The sequence below is a fragment of the Chanodichthys erythropterus genome, chromosome 15 (assembly GCF_024489055.1).
Source record: "Chanodichthys erythropterus isolate Z2021 chromosome 15, ASM2448905v1, whole genome shotgun sequence".
Taxonomy (NCBI): domain Eukaryota; kingdom Metazoa; phylum Chordata; class Actinopteri; order Cypriniformes; family Xenocyprididae; genus Chanodichthys; species Chanodichthys erythropterus.
In genome coordinates, this window is record NC_090235.1 from 886180 (window position 1) to 901187 (window position 15008).

General features: G+C 39.6%; 1 protein-coding gene across 2 annotated transcripts; it reads left to right on the top strand.

The window, feature by feature from the left end:
* The first annotated feature begins 425 nt into the window (after nt 1-425).
* On the top strand, nt 426-14728 carry LOC137037071 (catenin beta-1-like). Of its 2 annotated transcripts, XM_067410817.1 has the most exons (17): nt 426-605; nt 2590-2696; nt 9025-9072; nt 9763-9987; nt 10130-10383; nt 10861-11099; nt 11249-11450; nt 11535-11679; nt 11764-11867; nt 11957-12295; nt 12381-12539; nt 12635-12754; nt 12911-13061; nt 13247-13368; nt 13470-13530; nt 13700-13931; nt 14018-14728. In XM_067410817.1, exons 3-16 carry the CDS (start codon nt 9060-9062, stop codon nt 13903-13905), a joined length of 2340 nt encoding a protein of 779 aa, XP_067266918.1. In that variant the 5' UTR covers nt 426-605; nt 2590-2696; nt 9025-9059; the 3' UTR covers nt 13906-13931; nt 14018-14728. The 2 variants fall into 2 exon arrangements, with proteins under 2 accessions (XP_067266918.1, XP_067266917.1); XM_067410816.1 differs by lacking the exon at nt 2590-2696 and having other exon boundaries at nt 427-605; nt 14018-14727.
* The last annotated feature ends 280 nt before the right edge of the window (nt 14729-15008 follow it).

Sequence of the window (15008 nt, forward strand, 5' to 3'; positions counted from 1 at the left end):
AAGCAATTTAGTTAAAATACAAAAAAAAAAGAAGAAGAAGAAACTGTGTAAGTTAACCGTCCTGCAGCAGGAGCACCGTTTCCTGCATCCCTAATAATACAAATGTTACCTTTGTATAGCTGCTCCCTACATCCCATTCAAAACACCCACATTCCAACCTAATGGACGCACCTCGCCCTTCCTGTAGCTGCTATATTACTCCGCGCATACCATATTCCCGGTGTCAACTTAAAAACACCCAGCCCCCAGACAAGGTATTGTGAATATGATACATTAATTATTGATTATCACATGTTAACGTATAGGCTACATATAATACTAACGCTTAGCTTCATACTGGACGAGTCGCTGCTGCGCTCTAGTTTTTCGCGTGCGGTAGGATACACTATCTGTGCATTCCTCGTATAAGAGCTGCGTCTGAGCGACGCCATTTTAAGGTCTAGATTTACCTCAGCGCGGAAGGTTTGCCGCATCGCTAACGCAGGAGAACAGCTACCCGTCCGGGAATTTCACCGGCTGGCTTGGCTGTTTCATTCTTATTAGAATACCAACGCGTTGGTCATCCTTCACCGGCCAAACAAAGGAGTTCGTCGGTTTAATTTCAGGTAAGCTTTTGAAATGAGGATTGATTAAACTCCATGTAACGTTAGTTTGATTGGAGAAGCGAGATAATCTTCCCAGGGTTTTCCATGCGAGACTTGGGGTTGGATCTTCCTTCCGCGACTTGGGCATTTAAAAACGATTGGTTTAGATTTTTACTTTTTGTTTTATACTGGTTTTAGAAGGAAGTTGCAGGTTTATGCACGACGCACATTGACTCTTGTGTTTGTTTACGGTAGCTTCGCAAACACTGGCTAACGTTAGCTAATGTTAGCTTTCATTCAGATCTATGGCTCGGGCAGCGAGCTAACAGCAAACCAGCATATCTCTATCGATAACATAGAATTATTAATAAATACGCATATGATTTCACTAGGGACTCCACGTGTTGTTTTTTTCACAGACATATTCAACCCATATTTTTTTCTTAACCACATCGTGATTTTAGTTTTAGTTGGTTTATGTCGTCAGACATACCGGGGAGTTTTTACTTGTTTTTGTTTTTTGTGGACATTTTCAAGTTATAGTAAAAACTGAGCAGATCCGTTGTGTTGTTGTAGTATGTAAGATTGGTAAGATTAATCAGTCGGCTAAAAGTGTCAGCTAGAAATGTAACGTTACTAGTTTTATTAGTTGAGACTGAAGGAAAATGTTTTCTCATCTTTTTTATATATATATATATATATATATATATATATATATATATATATATATTTCAGTTTTATTTACGTGTATTTATCTTGAAAACGAGCCGTGTGAAACTTAAATCTGAGGTTGCTGGACATTTTTTCAAAAAATGGACTGTTGTTGAATTTAGTTGTGTTCATTAAAATTGCTGTCTTGACAACACGTACTATCTATCAACACGTAACGTTACGTAGGTGTGTACGTGGATATCCATGATGGACTTGTTAGAAAAAGTTAGTTTTGGCTACAAGAACTAGTGGTTTTGTTTCCTCCGAGGTTTTGATGTGATGTTCTAGATGGTCACATTTTGGTGTTATCTGCTTGGCAAGTTTTTAAGTTTGAGAAGGGGAAACTGAGTCGAAACATTTCAGGATTCATTGCTGCTCCTCGAAACAAAGGCCCCGATGGCCGAATTCCTGTGTGCTTTTAGGAGGGGCTCGAGTTTCTCGGCTCCCAGTGCCCGGAACAGCTGTTTCACGCACTTTAGTTAGACGTACCCACCTTGAGAGGCACGGCAGAACTGACCTTAGATCAGCCATCGCGCGCGTCTCTGCTGGAGGAAGCGTGGGCGGGGCTAAAGTCAGTCGGCAGCTTGAGCTGTGGAAACTGAAGAGGTCGAAACTTTTCCACGATTGCGCGTGTGTGGTCGCGTTGTCTAGCGGCGAGCGTATTTCGGGTTTCATACCTGTGCGGGAAATACCCACAGTAGTCTGTTTAAAAACAACCTCGGTTTCCCATAAGACGCAGAAAATTGTTGTTTTGTTAAAAAAACCTGTGAAAATGGTCACATTTTGAAAATAATTTGACCAACAAAAGCTCATTTAAGTGGATATTTCACCCAAAAATTGCGCCTTCGTGTCATCTGCCGCATTAAATGCTACGGCTCTTTTAAAGTCGGGTTAACTTTGTTTTGATGTCAATGTTTTTGTTTATCGTTCATTAGCTGAAAATTATGAAAGTGATTCCAACAAAATTTGTGTCGTTAATCGTCCTAGTTGTGTTATGGACTTGCCTGTTATCACAATGAGAATTAATGAAACATTATAATCCTTGGTGTGAATGGACCTTGAGGCTGTCAGTTTTGTCCTAAAATTCCTTATTGTCATCAAACAAAACACAAGTGTTTGGAACCACTTGTACTATTTTTGTTCATAGTAAAGCTTTTTGACTAGCTAACAAACTTGCTTTGTTTGCCCTGGCCCTGTGTAGCAACCACTCTGCTTGTGTTAACAGGATACAGTGAATAAACTTTAAACTAGCCCATTAAGAGTGCTAATCAGGCGACCTTCCTTTACTTTGAAGGTTCGGTTTCCAAATCCGTCCCATAATCATACAGTGATTCGTCTGCACGTCCGCCTCCCGTGCGCCTGTGTGGAATGCTGACTCTTGCCGCAAGCAAGAAAAACCCTGTGAGTTTGTGTTTGACTTCCTTCTGTGTTTATTGTCTGGTAAATTAATTCCAGGTCAGTCTCACCACTTTGGAGGATGATGCATTTTGCATAAACTACTACAGCTGCCTCTGCTTGCGCCCGAATCAAACCATCTCCCTTCACATGCACCCTAAAAGCCTAATTTATTAACATTGGCATGGCTTCACAGCATATTCAGCGCAGCCCTGTATTTGAAGTGCTGTATCGTGTGTTGTGCAGACATACACACAGACAGGAGAGGAATGTCCAGTGCTGACTCCAGGATGTTATCATAAGGTTTCCTATAAATGCCTGTATGTGAAAGCAGCTCTTGGTGTTATATTTGAGGTCGTGTTGAGAAATTCTTCTACAGTAGTGCTATAGATTGGTGTACCAAGATTATTCTGCAGTTTCTCCATCATTAAAAGCTGTTCTCAGACAGCCTGGATGCTCCTCCAGCTGAGAACCAGCACTTAACCTAGTTGCAGAGGCTTGCAATTTAGCTGAAGAGCTCTGTAGTGCATGTGACTTGAGAAGCGTTCTGATTCACACAGTGAATAGTGTCCGTCATGGCCATTTAATAAAAATAAAACTGATATGAAAATGTTAACTAAAATTAACAAATATGTCTGTCAAAATATGTAAATGACTATATGAATATGAAAAATAACACTGCTTGGATTATCAATAATGCATGCGTTTTAAAAAAAAAAAAAAACTCTAAAAAGGAATAGTTGCATGAGGTTAAGCTGAAGTGAAAGAACACTAGTAAACTGAAGCCAGTTCTATATGATGCATCCTATATGAGATTGATCAGAAACTTGAGATACACAACATAAATTTAATATTACATCTTATCTGCAGCACAAAAGGATGAGGATGCAAGTGATCTTGAGCTAAGTTACATGCTAGCCAGAAAGTGTTACTCATATTTTGAATGCACTCATCCCCTAACAACACGCTGAAACACGGGCAACTAAAGCAAAAATTCACAACATTCTAGTGTTCTCATTAAAATGTTATGCATATGGCAGATTGGTGCTGCACATCTTGCACTTAACTGTATTTTCATCTACTTTATCAAGTGATTCCCAGACATCCCTGCATCCATGCTTTAATTAAAATGGGCCTACTGTTTTATACCAATTGCATCCTAGATGAGTTTAATCGGATATATAGAACACAAGTAGTATTAACACAAATGTGCACATTAACTTGACTGCTTGGCTATATTTATGTCCCTGTTCTGTTCTATTGTTGCACGATATAGGGTTAGGGTTACTAGAAAGGTATCGCGATACCCTGCTTTTAAAAACGGTCCGGTTCTTCATTTTATTAGTACCGGTGTTGTGCTGAATTTCTACTCCCTGCCAAATTATCACCCCCCTCATTGAAGTCGCTATCTGATTGCCTAATCCTAACCCCACCCCTAATCCTAACTCCTCCCCCACACCTAATCCTTAACCTACCAATACTAGGGGGGGGTAATAATTTGGCAGGGGTAGGAATTCGGCAGAACACCGGTACTTTGAGTGCCAGCTGTATTTCCTAATGTGCGATAGCAGGGGGCAGTGTGCGTGCAGCGCGCTGCTTCTAAAGCACATTATTGAGTGCGTTTTAATTCCTCTCAAATGCGCAATGGCATTTATGGTGACAAAACGAGAGGTATGTTTGCAAATACAGGTGCTCTTGCAGACCATGCACAAATTGTTGAGAAAGCAGATGCACGAAGCGAAATATGGCATTTTGCTTACAATGCAAGCCCACGGACACCACAAAGCCCGTCTGCAAAAGATACAAAATAATGCAATCTTGTTGCATCTTGCCGACAAACATCCTGATTTGTACAAAGAATTTAAAGAGCGACAGGTTAGTGAATGTGATACCAGCATTATGTTTATGCTCTCAAACATTAAATGAGTGTTGTTTATTTATTTTACTCATGCAAGCAGACCTCCACTAAGAGGTGTATTATGGAGTGTAAGTTTTATAAGTGATTTTTGGTTGCAAAAAATTGCATAAATGTGAAGGTATATAGGCTACGGTTATTTTAAGCCAATTTATGCTTGAATAACATTGCTCTTATTTACAGTAATCTAATATTTACAATCTTACTGTCAAACACATGTATAAAAAAAAAAACAGGAAAACATAACAAATTTACAATTTTGAGCATGAAAATAATAAACATTAACGCTAACTTTATGGCAATGAAGCGCAAATCCAGAATTATTAGCCTGCACACTGGAAAAAGAGAAAAGGAAGTTCTGTCATGTTATTTCCTGCTGTTTTTTAGGTTTTTGCCATAGTATCGTTTAAGTATCGGTATCATGATGTTTAAGATGGGTATCGTATCGAAGTCAAAAATTTGGTATCGTGACAACGCTACTCTGGGTATAGGTTCATTGTTGTAAATATGTGGTCTTCCACTGATCTCCCCTGCCACATGATGCTCTTCCTTTCCACGGCACTAAATCAGTGCTTGGTTGACGTTTGTTTGCGGTCCGATTAACCACATTGACTGTTGTTGAGTGTCTAGTTTAGTTGGAAATGAGGATGTCAGTTTCTTGCCATGTTGTGGCAGTACTTTTGTATTTAACCCCAATATCATGACGCATATCGGATCTTTTGAGGCCTGCAGGATGTGAGAGCTGATGTTGTTCACTGCAGCAGGAAGCCAGAATCTGTCAACGTTTCCAGTTCCAAGTCTTGTCCGCTTACTAGATGCCTTTGTGAAAATGTCCGCTCAGTTTATTAAAGTTAATAATAACTAACATGTTTATACAGAACAGTTTAATCTAATGCTGATTTATACTTAAGATGTATTATGCATATTTTATTTTTTCCTTTGAGCCGAGGAGGGATGTTAGACTCATTTCATTCATTTTTAATTGCTGTTTGGTGCACTGAAGGCCCATGCAGGAAGACCGGCCCTGAAGCAGACGTGAGCAGTTTCCTATGGAAATAGAACTCGACCTCTCTATTTTGAGGCCAGCGTGAGGAAATTTTCACATTCTGATTGCTTGACAGCTTTCATTTCATTGTGGCATCTTTTCACGCTTCTAAATATGTCCTCGACCCCGTGAACTGGCATCACTAGCCTGAGGCTCTGCATGAGACTAAGGTTTACAGAGGTCATTACAGCACTGTGATTTAACTTCAAACACTTACATGGTCTGTAGCAAATGCATAGCTTACTGTTTGTGTATATGGTTTATACTAGGGATGTAACGATTCACTCAACTCTCAATGTGATATGATTCACGATATTGGTTTCACGATTGCTGCGACAAATTATAAATGAAAGTGTCCTCTTATTTCTCAGACAAAATGCGGCACATTTCTTTGTAAAACTGAAATATATCTTGTCAAATAACAAAACTAAATTGACATTTAAAACATCCCAAAAAATCCCCCCTAGTAGGTCTTCCAATGCTGCTTTCTTGGGAGGAGGTTGTTTCAGCTCTGTCTGCCTGCCTGTCCTGGCACCTTCACCTTCATCCTGCACAGAAGAACAGCAGAAATAAAAAAGTAAAATTTTAAGTACAACATCAGTGTTATAAAGGCAAGATTTTAATATTTATAATTTGTATCATTACACTTGCAAAAGTTGAAAAACAGAACACATTTACAAAAATCCATGTACACATTTAGAGAAGGCAGCCTTCTCGTTCAGTCTGTGGAATACATCCTTCTGCTATATATATATATATATATACATGCCGATGGAGGTGAGCTTCTCACTATGGTGGTGATTATTAATCTTCAGAAAGACACAATACCACCACACCTCTGATTTGAATGAGTCAGCGTCAGCATCTCTGCTTGCCATCGACATGTTTGCTACTGTTTGATGGTGCATGCCCACTGGTGCAGTTGTTTTCAATTAATTCCTCTGGAAGTTGAGATTCACAATCACATGTGTGAAGTTCATTTCTATGGAAGATGAGCTGAAATCTCGCTCTGTGCCAGTGTGCACGCACTATCTGTCGCTAGCTACAACTTATTCACTGCTATTGTGCCTGTAAAACAAGGTCCCATTATACAGCTTTAGCGCACCTCATGTTAAAAATGTGCATCGCGATTCGTTCAACATTATCAACCGACGTGAATCTTCACACAATTTTACCCCCAACCAGCTTGGAGTGAATCGTTACTTACCTAGTTTCCTAGTTTATACGCTTTTTTTTTTTTTTTTTTTTTTTTTTTTACTTCAAAAAAAGACCTGTGAAAGGGTGTTTAGTGCTTAATACACTAAAGGAGGCTATACTGCACCAACTAGGGGATTAAATGCAGCTTGGTGGAACAAACTGTGATTTGCACTACTGTCTATTCAAAATAAACTAGCATTGTGGATTTGTTCTTTTGTCCAGTAACACTTTAGTTTAGGGTCCAAATCTCACTATTAACTACTTATTAGCATACATATTACTAGGATATTGGCTGTTTATTAGTATTTATAAAGCAAATTAATGCCTTATTATGCATGACCATATTCTACATTCCATAATCCTACCCAGTACCTAAACTTAACAACTACCTTACTAACTATTAATAAGCAGTAATTAGGGGTTTGAGGCAAAAGTCATAGTTGGTAGTTAGTAGTTATTATTAATAATTACTATTAACTAAACTTGGACCCTAAACTAAAGTTTGACCATTTTTCCTATTGTACTGAAATCACACAAACTGTGACTTCAAAATCGATGTACGAAGTAAGGCCTTAAAAAGGTCTTAAATCAAGCAGAAAGTCTCAAATGCATCATAGCATTAAATGTTACTTTCTTTACAAAAAGAGTATATAATTATATAAATCCTTTTTTTTTTTTTTTTTTTTTGTTCTTTTCAATAAAAATACCTAAACATCTTTTAAGTCAAGATACATTTACTTGAAATGCAAATGTAAAATGAAGTCTTGAAAGATGACAATTAAATGACTTTATGATTAAAAAAACAAATATATGTGAATGAGTTTTGAAAATTCAGCAGGAAGTTAAGTCTGACCAGCAGATATTTGTTCATGTTATAACTATAAACTCAATTTTGATTTCACAGAAAACACATCTTGAATCTCAAGTAAATGCTTCTTGATTTAAGAGTCTTTAGACAACTGCACTGGAAAACAAGACAAAATACTGAGGAAGGACAAGATTTTTCTTTATTATAAAGTCTATATTTTTTCTTTTCAAATTTCAAATTTATTAAATTTAAAAATATAATTCCATAAAATAAAGACTTGGCAGCGACTTTATTCAGTAATCCTATTTTATTTATTTAACAAATATTAGACAACTGTTTATACCCAGATGGTAGACTAAGAATAAGAATAAATAGGAATTCTGTGCTCAGGCACCGGCATTCTCAGCACTGTTAAAGTCCTGCTTGAATCCCACTGATTGAAGTCTTAAGTATATATTTTTGCACCATTCTTTTATAGTTAAAGCACAGAATAATGCTGTCAGCATGCTATGACATAACCTTTTTGCACCCTTAAGCACCCCCCCCCCCCCACTTATTGAGGAGCAATAATTTTTTTTCAGTCATTTGCTTGTTACATTTCTGTTTCTGTATTTATCTACACCCCACCCCACCTTGAATATATTGTCAGGTGGAAGTTTTCACCTATAAACGAACGGCTGATAATTTATAACCTAAAACTGGCAATTTTGGTACACCCTTTGTTGAAGTGGTTCTAAGAAAACACTTAATGTTTGTTTTTTGTTTTTTTTTTTTGTTTTTTGTTTTTTTCTTGTTATTTGGGTCAATCCAACTATTCAAGAAAAAGTCAACCTATAACCTATAGTCAAATATGCCTCCCTAATAGGGGAACAAGTAAATCTGATTTCCTTAATTGAGATCCTAATAAGCAATAGTGTTTGTTTCATGTCTTCAGGCTGTCTATAATCACATCATTTGTGGTGCTTTATGCTGTGTTATTCTCGTCAGCTTTGAATGAATGAAGCTGACTAACCTCTTCAGCATGTTTTTACTGGCATTGCCAAGATGACTCACCGTCCTGTCTCCCACTCTAGACTTCTCGCGTGACACCCTACAGTTTAAATGAGGGGAGTTTCCCCACCATTTGCATTACCTTTAGGGTCTGTAAGGTAGTTTGAGGCCTTTCTCGCTTGTAAAAAAAAAAAAAAAAAAAAAAACAGCTGGTGTCTGAGGGGAATGGCCAAATGTTACTGCTGGTTTGTAAAATGTAGCATTTTCTTGAACTTTACATGCTTGGCTTGTCTTATGTAGTTTTATTTTTATCCTGATTTAGCGCATATATATAGATATATAGATATATAGATATATTAATTTTATTCTTTGTCTACAGGTTTGGAATTTGCTCAGGCTGAGGGATTGACAACGATGGCTACCCAGTGTGAGTATTTTTCCAAGTTAGTCTTTCAGTTTATCTGCATTCTTGTCCAATGACTGTGCTGCTTAACACAACCACAAAAACACAGATAAGCCAAGAAAGAACAGGTTTATTCACTGAATGATTTCAGTTAACCCTCAGAGAGCCAGTATATCAAACACTACATAAATGCCACTTTTTTTTTTTTTTTTTAAATAAATGAACTAATTATCATAGTTATACCTGGTTATTCAAATAAAAAAAAAAAACTTGAACTTCAAGAACGGGTGGAACGTCAGCGCTCCCATTTGCATGTCTCTCTTTAAGAGCCAATAAAAACTGAACCCATAAAGGTAGCACAAATTATTTTTGCATACAAAACCAGAGACTTTACACGTTCAGATCAAGCCTCCAACATGCTTCTGTTGCGTTATTTTCACCCTCTGAGTCTGAGTGATGCGTTTACAACGGAGTACAAATATGTAGATTATTATTTTATTATTTAAAGCAGATTCTCACGATTAAAATGAACCCAAAATCAACATAAAATATTGCGTTACTGCCTGTTCAGTGAGATGTAGGACTATTGTGTGCTCCTGAAACTCTAGCGTAGCAGAGGTCTGCTGAGGAGAACCAGACACAATTATAATTTTTTTTTTTTTTTTTTGATTGGAACAACATTAAATTGAATGTCTTTGTATCGGTCTCCTGTAGCTGACCTTATGGAGCTTGATATGGCCATGGAGCAGGATCGTAAAGCTGCTGTGAGTCACTGGCAGCAGCAGTCCTACCTGGATTCAGGTATTCACTCTGGGGCCACCACCACAGCACCATCTCTGTCAGGCAAAGGCAACCCTGAAGAGGAGGATCTGGACAACCAGGTGCTGTATGAGTGGGAGCAGGGCTTCAACCAGCCCTTCACACCTGAGCAGGTGGCAGGTATGTAGCTGTATTTGCTTCCAACACGCTATGATGCCTGTATTAGACTAAAAATAAAAATGAGAGCCCTTCTGCCTGGGTATTTAGTCTTAGTTTTCCTGCCTGCTTCCTGTCTGGCTAAATCACAAATTTCCTCTCTTAGACCTGGATGGGCAGTATGCCATGACCCGTGCCCAGCGTGTCCGTGCTGCAATGTTTCCTGAGACTCTTGATGAGGGCATGCAAATCACTTCTACCCAGTTTGACTCTGCACACCCTACCAATGTGCAGCGACTGGCTGAGCCTTCACAAATGCTCAAACATGCCGTTGTCAATCTCATTAACTACCAGGATGATGCTGAGTTGGCCACCAGAGCCATTCCTGAGCTCACCAAACTTCTCAATGATGAGGACCAGGTTAGGCATGTTCCAATACTTCATGTTTGTTTCCTAAGGTGTTAAGCGATTTAAAATTGCACTTTCCTTTGACAAGACATTAGGGACTCCTGGGAATGTTTATTTGCAGCTGAAGCTAAAAATGGAAGGTGTTTTAGCAAGAGCCTTCATTAAGATTATTTTTAGTCAAACAGTGAAAGTTTGAAGCAATGACAATGCTGTCTGAATCGACTGAAGTTTTCTTTTTGGATGTTGTCAATTTCACAAGGTAACTGTAGCCTGTTTGCGGATGTGAGGTTGGCAGAGCGATTCACTATTTTAAAATGACCCTTGAAAGATTTCTGCATTTTACAAGCAAAAGTCCCTTCAATTGAGTCCCTTTCTCTGGTTGATCTGTGTCTGCAGTTATGCTAAACCTCACTGATAAGTTTCCAAAATCCAGCAGTTTCAAATTCACTCCATCTTCATACCCTAAAAAAACTCACTCTTGCTGTCCAGGTGGTGGTAAACAAAGCTGCAGTGATGGTGCACCAGCTCTCCAAGAAAGAGGCCTCTCGCCATGCTATTATGCGCTCCCCCCAGATGGTGTCAGCCATCGTGAGGACCATGCAGAACACAAGTGATGTGGAGACTGCCCGTTGCACTGCCGGCACCTTGCACAACTTGTCCCACCACAGAGAGGGCCTTCTCGCCATCTTTAAGTCGGGAGGAATCCCTGCCCTTGTCAAAATGCTGGGGTAAGGGCACCAAAGCAAAGAAGTCAGGGTTTTTTTTTTGAAAGCCTTGAGTAGAGCTGCTTGGAAACACAGGCACTTTAGTCTTGAGATTTTGTTGTCCTACTTGTACAGATTCTCCACTAAACTATATTACATGATTGTGTTTTCAGATCCCCTGTGGACAGTGTGCTGTTCTATGCCATCACAACCCTGCACAACCTCCTGCTCCATCAGGAAGGTGCTAAAATGGCTGTCCGTCTAGCTGGAGGACTTCAGAAGATGGTGGCCCTGCTCAACAAAACCAACGTCAAATTCCTCGCCATCACCACAGACTGCTTACAGATCCTGGCATATGGCAACCAGGAGAGCAAGGCAAGTACTGCATTGGTCTTGCTAAATGGGGAATAAAAATAAGATGTGTTAGTGACTTATTCATCTCAACTCCTGCCACCACAGTTAATCATACTGGCCAGTGGAGGACCTCAGGCTCTGGTCAACATCATGAGAACATACACGTATGAGAAACTGCTCTGGACCACAAGTCGTGTGCTCAAAGTATTGTCAGTCTGCTCCAGCAACAAACCTGCCATTGTTGAGGCTGGTACGTACTTACTTGTGCCTTTTAAAGTGTGCATTCATGTATGTGATGTCAGTGTCTCATCTTTTGCTTCCTTGTGCATTTCAGGTGGTATGCAGGCTCTCGGCCTTCACTTGACAGATCCCAGCCAGCGTCTGGTTCAAAACTGCCTCTGGACCCTCAGAAACTTGTCGGATGCTGCCACAAAGCAGGTAAATGTTTGGAGAAAAACACAATGTGTAGCCTAGGTTTGATGGAACTGCACTCATTTTTAAGTTGACCATTTTCTCATGGGTTGTAGGAAGGGATGGAAGGACTTCTTGGCACTCTAGTTCAGCTTCTTGCTTCTGATGACATCAATGTGGTCACCTGTGCTGCTGGCATACTATCCAACCTCACATGTAACAACTACAAGAATAAGATGATGGTTTGCCAAGTTGGTGGAATCGAGGCCCTAGTCCGCACTGTTCTCAGAGCTGGTGACAGAGAGGACATCACCGAGCCTGCTGTATGCGCGCTACGCCATCTTACCTCCAGACACCAAGATGCTGAGATGGCCCAGAATGCAGTGCGTCTTCACTATGGTCTGCCTGTTGTGGTCAAACTGCTGCACCCACCCTCACACTGGCCGTTAATTAAGGTGAGTCTGCTAGATTGTGTCCAGTTTTTCTGCATTTTGTGATATGATTGCACATTCTAACGCAAGTCTTTCCACATTCCTGTAGGCCACAGTCGGTCTGATCCGTAATCTAGCACTATGCCCTGCCAATCATGCGCCACTCCGTGAGCAGGGTGCAATTCCTCGATTGGTCCAACTGCTGGTGAGGGCACACCAGGACACCCAGAGACGCACCTCAATGGGCGGCACACAGCAACAGTTTGTGGTGAGGTTTTTTTTTTTTTTTTTTTTTTTTTTAAATAGTGTGTGTATTTGGAAAAACAAATGTTTTATACTAATTGACTGATTTGTAATATTCAGGAGGGAGTTCGTATGGAGGAGATCGTGGAAGGCTGCACTGGAGCACTTCACATCCTGGCCAGAGATGTGCACAACAGAATCGTTATCAGGGGGCTCAACACCATCCCCTTATTTGTCCAAGTATGACTTTACTTGCTCATTGCCTACATGTGTGCACATTCACCACCTAATCCCCTACCAAGTCAACATGCAAGATGGCTGCCATCTATAATCTTTTGAACCCTGTTTTTTTTTTTTTTTTTAATGAGTTTCTAAAGTGTATCTCTTGCTCTGTAGCTGCTTTATTCCCCCATTGAGAATATCCAGCGGGTAGCAGCAGGTGTGTTGTGCGAGCTGGCTCAGGATAAGGAGGCTGCAGAGGCCATTGAGGCTGAAGGAGCCACGGCCCCTCTCACAGAGCTGTTACACTCCAGAAATGAGGGAGTGGGTGAGTGACTGCCCCCTTTGACTTTCAAATACCAGCATTACAGCAAATTTCAAACAACTTTTTATATCGGTGTACATATCTTTTTAAATTTGTGAATTGTGCTAGCAGCTAAAGGGTAGAAGGGGTCTAGGGCACAAAAGCTTTCCATTTAATCTTACATCACTCATGTACTTTTCTCTATATAGCCACATATGCTGCAGCAGTGCTGTTCCGCATGTCTGAGGATAAGCCTCAGGACTACAAGAAACGTCTTTCTGTGGAACTTACCAGCTCTCTTTTCAGAACAGAGCCCATGTCATGGAATGAGGTACACTTTAATCTGCACACTGATAATGACCTATTAAACATTTACACTATGATGCCATGTTTATTGCCCTTTTTTTTTTTTTGTTTTTTTTTCCATCTTAGACTGGTGACCTAGGTCTTGATATTGGTGCTCAGGGAGAGCCTCTTGGATACAGAACAGATGGTAAGACATTTTTTCATTGCAGCTATTTAAATATCTTTATTTGAATGTATTCACTTAAACTTTTCTGTTTCTGCACATGTAATCATAATAAAAAAAAATAAAAATAAAAAAAATTCCCATTTGAGCACCTGTTTACACACGACTCATTGTTTTCTTGAATCCTTTTTAGACCCCAGCTATCGTTCTTTCCACTCTGGCTACGGTCAGGATGGTCTGGGTATGGATGGCATGCTGGAGCATGAGATGGGAGGACACCATCCTGGAGCAGAGTACCCAGTAGAGGGGCTGCCCGACTTGGGACATGCTCAGGACCTCATGGATGGCCTGCCCCCTACAGACTCCAATCAGCTGGCGTGGTTTGACACGGACCTCTAAACACTCGTGGTCTAGAAGTACTGAAGGTAAGATTACTTCAAAAACTCTACTTGGGAAGTGCATTCTGCTTGGGTTTTAATATAAACATTAATGTGCTTCTCTCTCACCACAGCTGTATGTTGAATGAATCTGCATTGTGATTTGAAGAGTCATGGAAGGTTTGCCAGAGGGTGGGCTAGTGTTTCAGAAAGTGCCTGACACACAACGCTTGTCGCAGACGAAGGGGAGATGTCTAACAAGAAATGGTGGATGTCCGTCTCCTTAATTGCTATGACCCTTTTTTATTTTTGCCCTGGATGGAAAAATGCAAGTACAGAGGGATTGTGATGTGGATACTGACAAGTGCACATGAAAAGGATCTTTTAAGATGGAACTTTTTTTTTTTTTTTTTTTTTAATTAACCTTTTCATGGTACTGACCCTAGCTTGGTTTTTAAACCTGGCTTTTTTTCTGCCATACATTTTTATTCAATATGTTTTGTTTTGTCTTTTTTTTTTTTTTTTTTAAATGTCTTCTATAGTGTTAAGTTGTAGTAGACTTGCCTCATTGATTTCTGGATCTTTATCACTCACGTGCTAGTGAACAACACTAATCTCAGTTCCTATGTAATCTGACTGAAAGTGTAACAATGTGTAGCTTTTTATATGATCAATTAAAATGGTGGTTGTTGGGAGTAAAAAAAAAAAAAAAAAAAAAAAAATTATATGCATTCTTACAAAATGCTTAATGTTAAGCAAGGAGAAGTGGTTTTCAATGTCACTATTGTTCCAAAAAGGGTGTGGGTGCTGCAAGGGTGGGTGGGTTGTAGATGTGGGTTTATGAGGTATACACAGAGACAGAAATCTTTTCTATGCTATCTGGAGGTAGTCTCTATTGAAGCAACGTCATTGTTTGTAAGCCCGTTCGGCTTTTTTTGGGAACATGAATAATGACATGGCTAATCAATAAAAGACTTTATCCCATTTGTGTTTGTGTGATTACATAAATGTATAAGGCAGTTGAGTTTCATAAGAACATGTCCAGGTCACATTTCACCACAATTTAATAAGTTAATTCTAATGCAAAGTGCTACAATGTTTGCATTAAAGGGAATTAAAGGAACA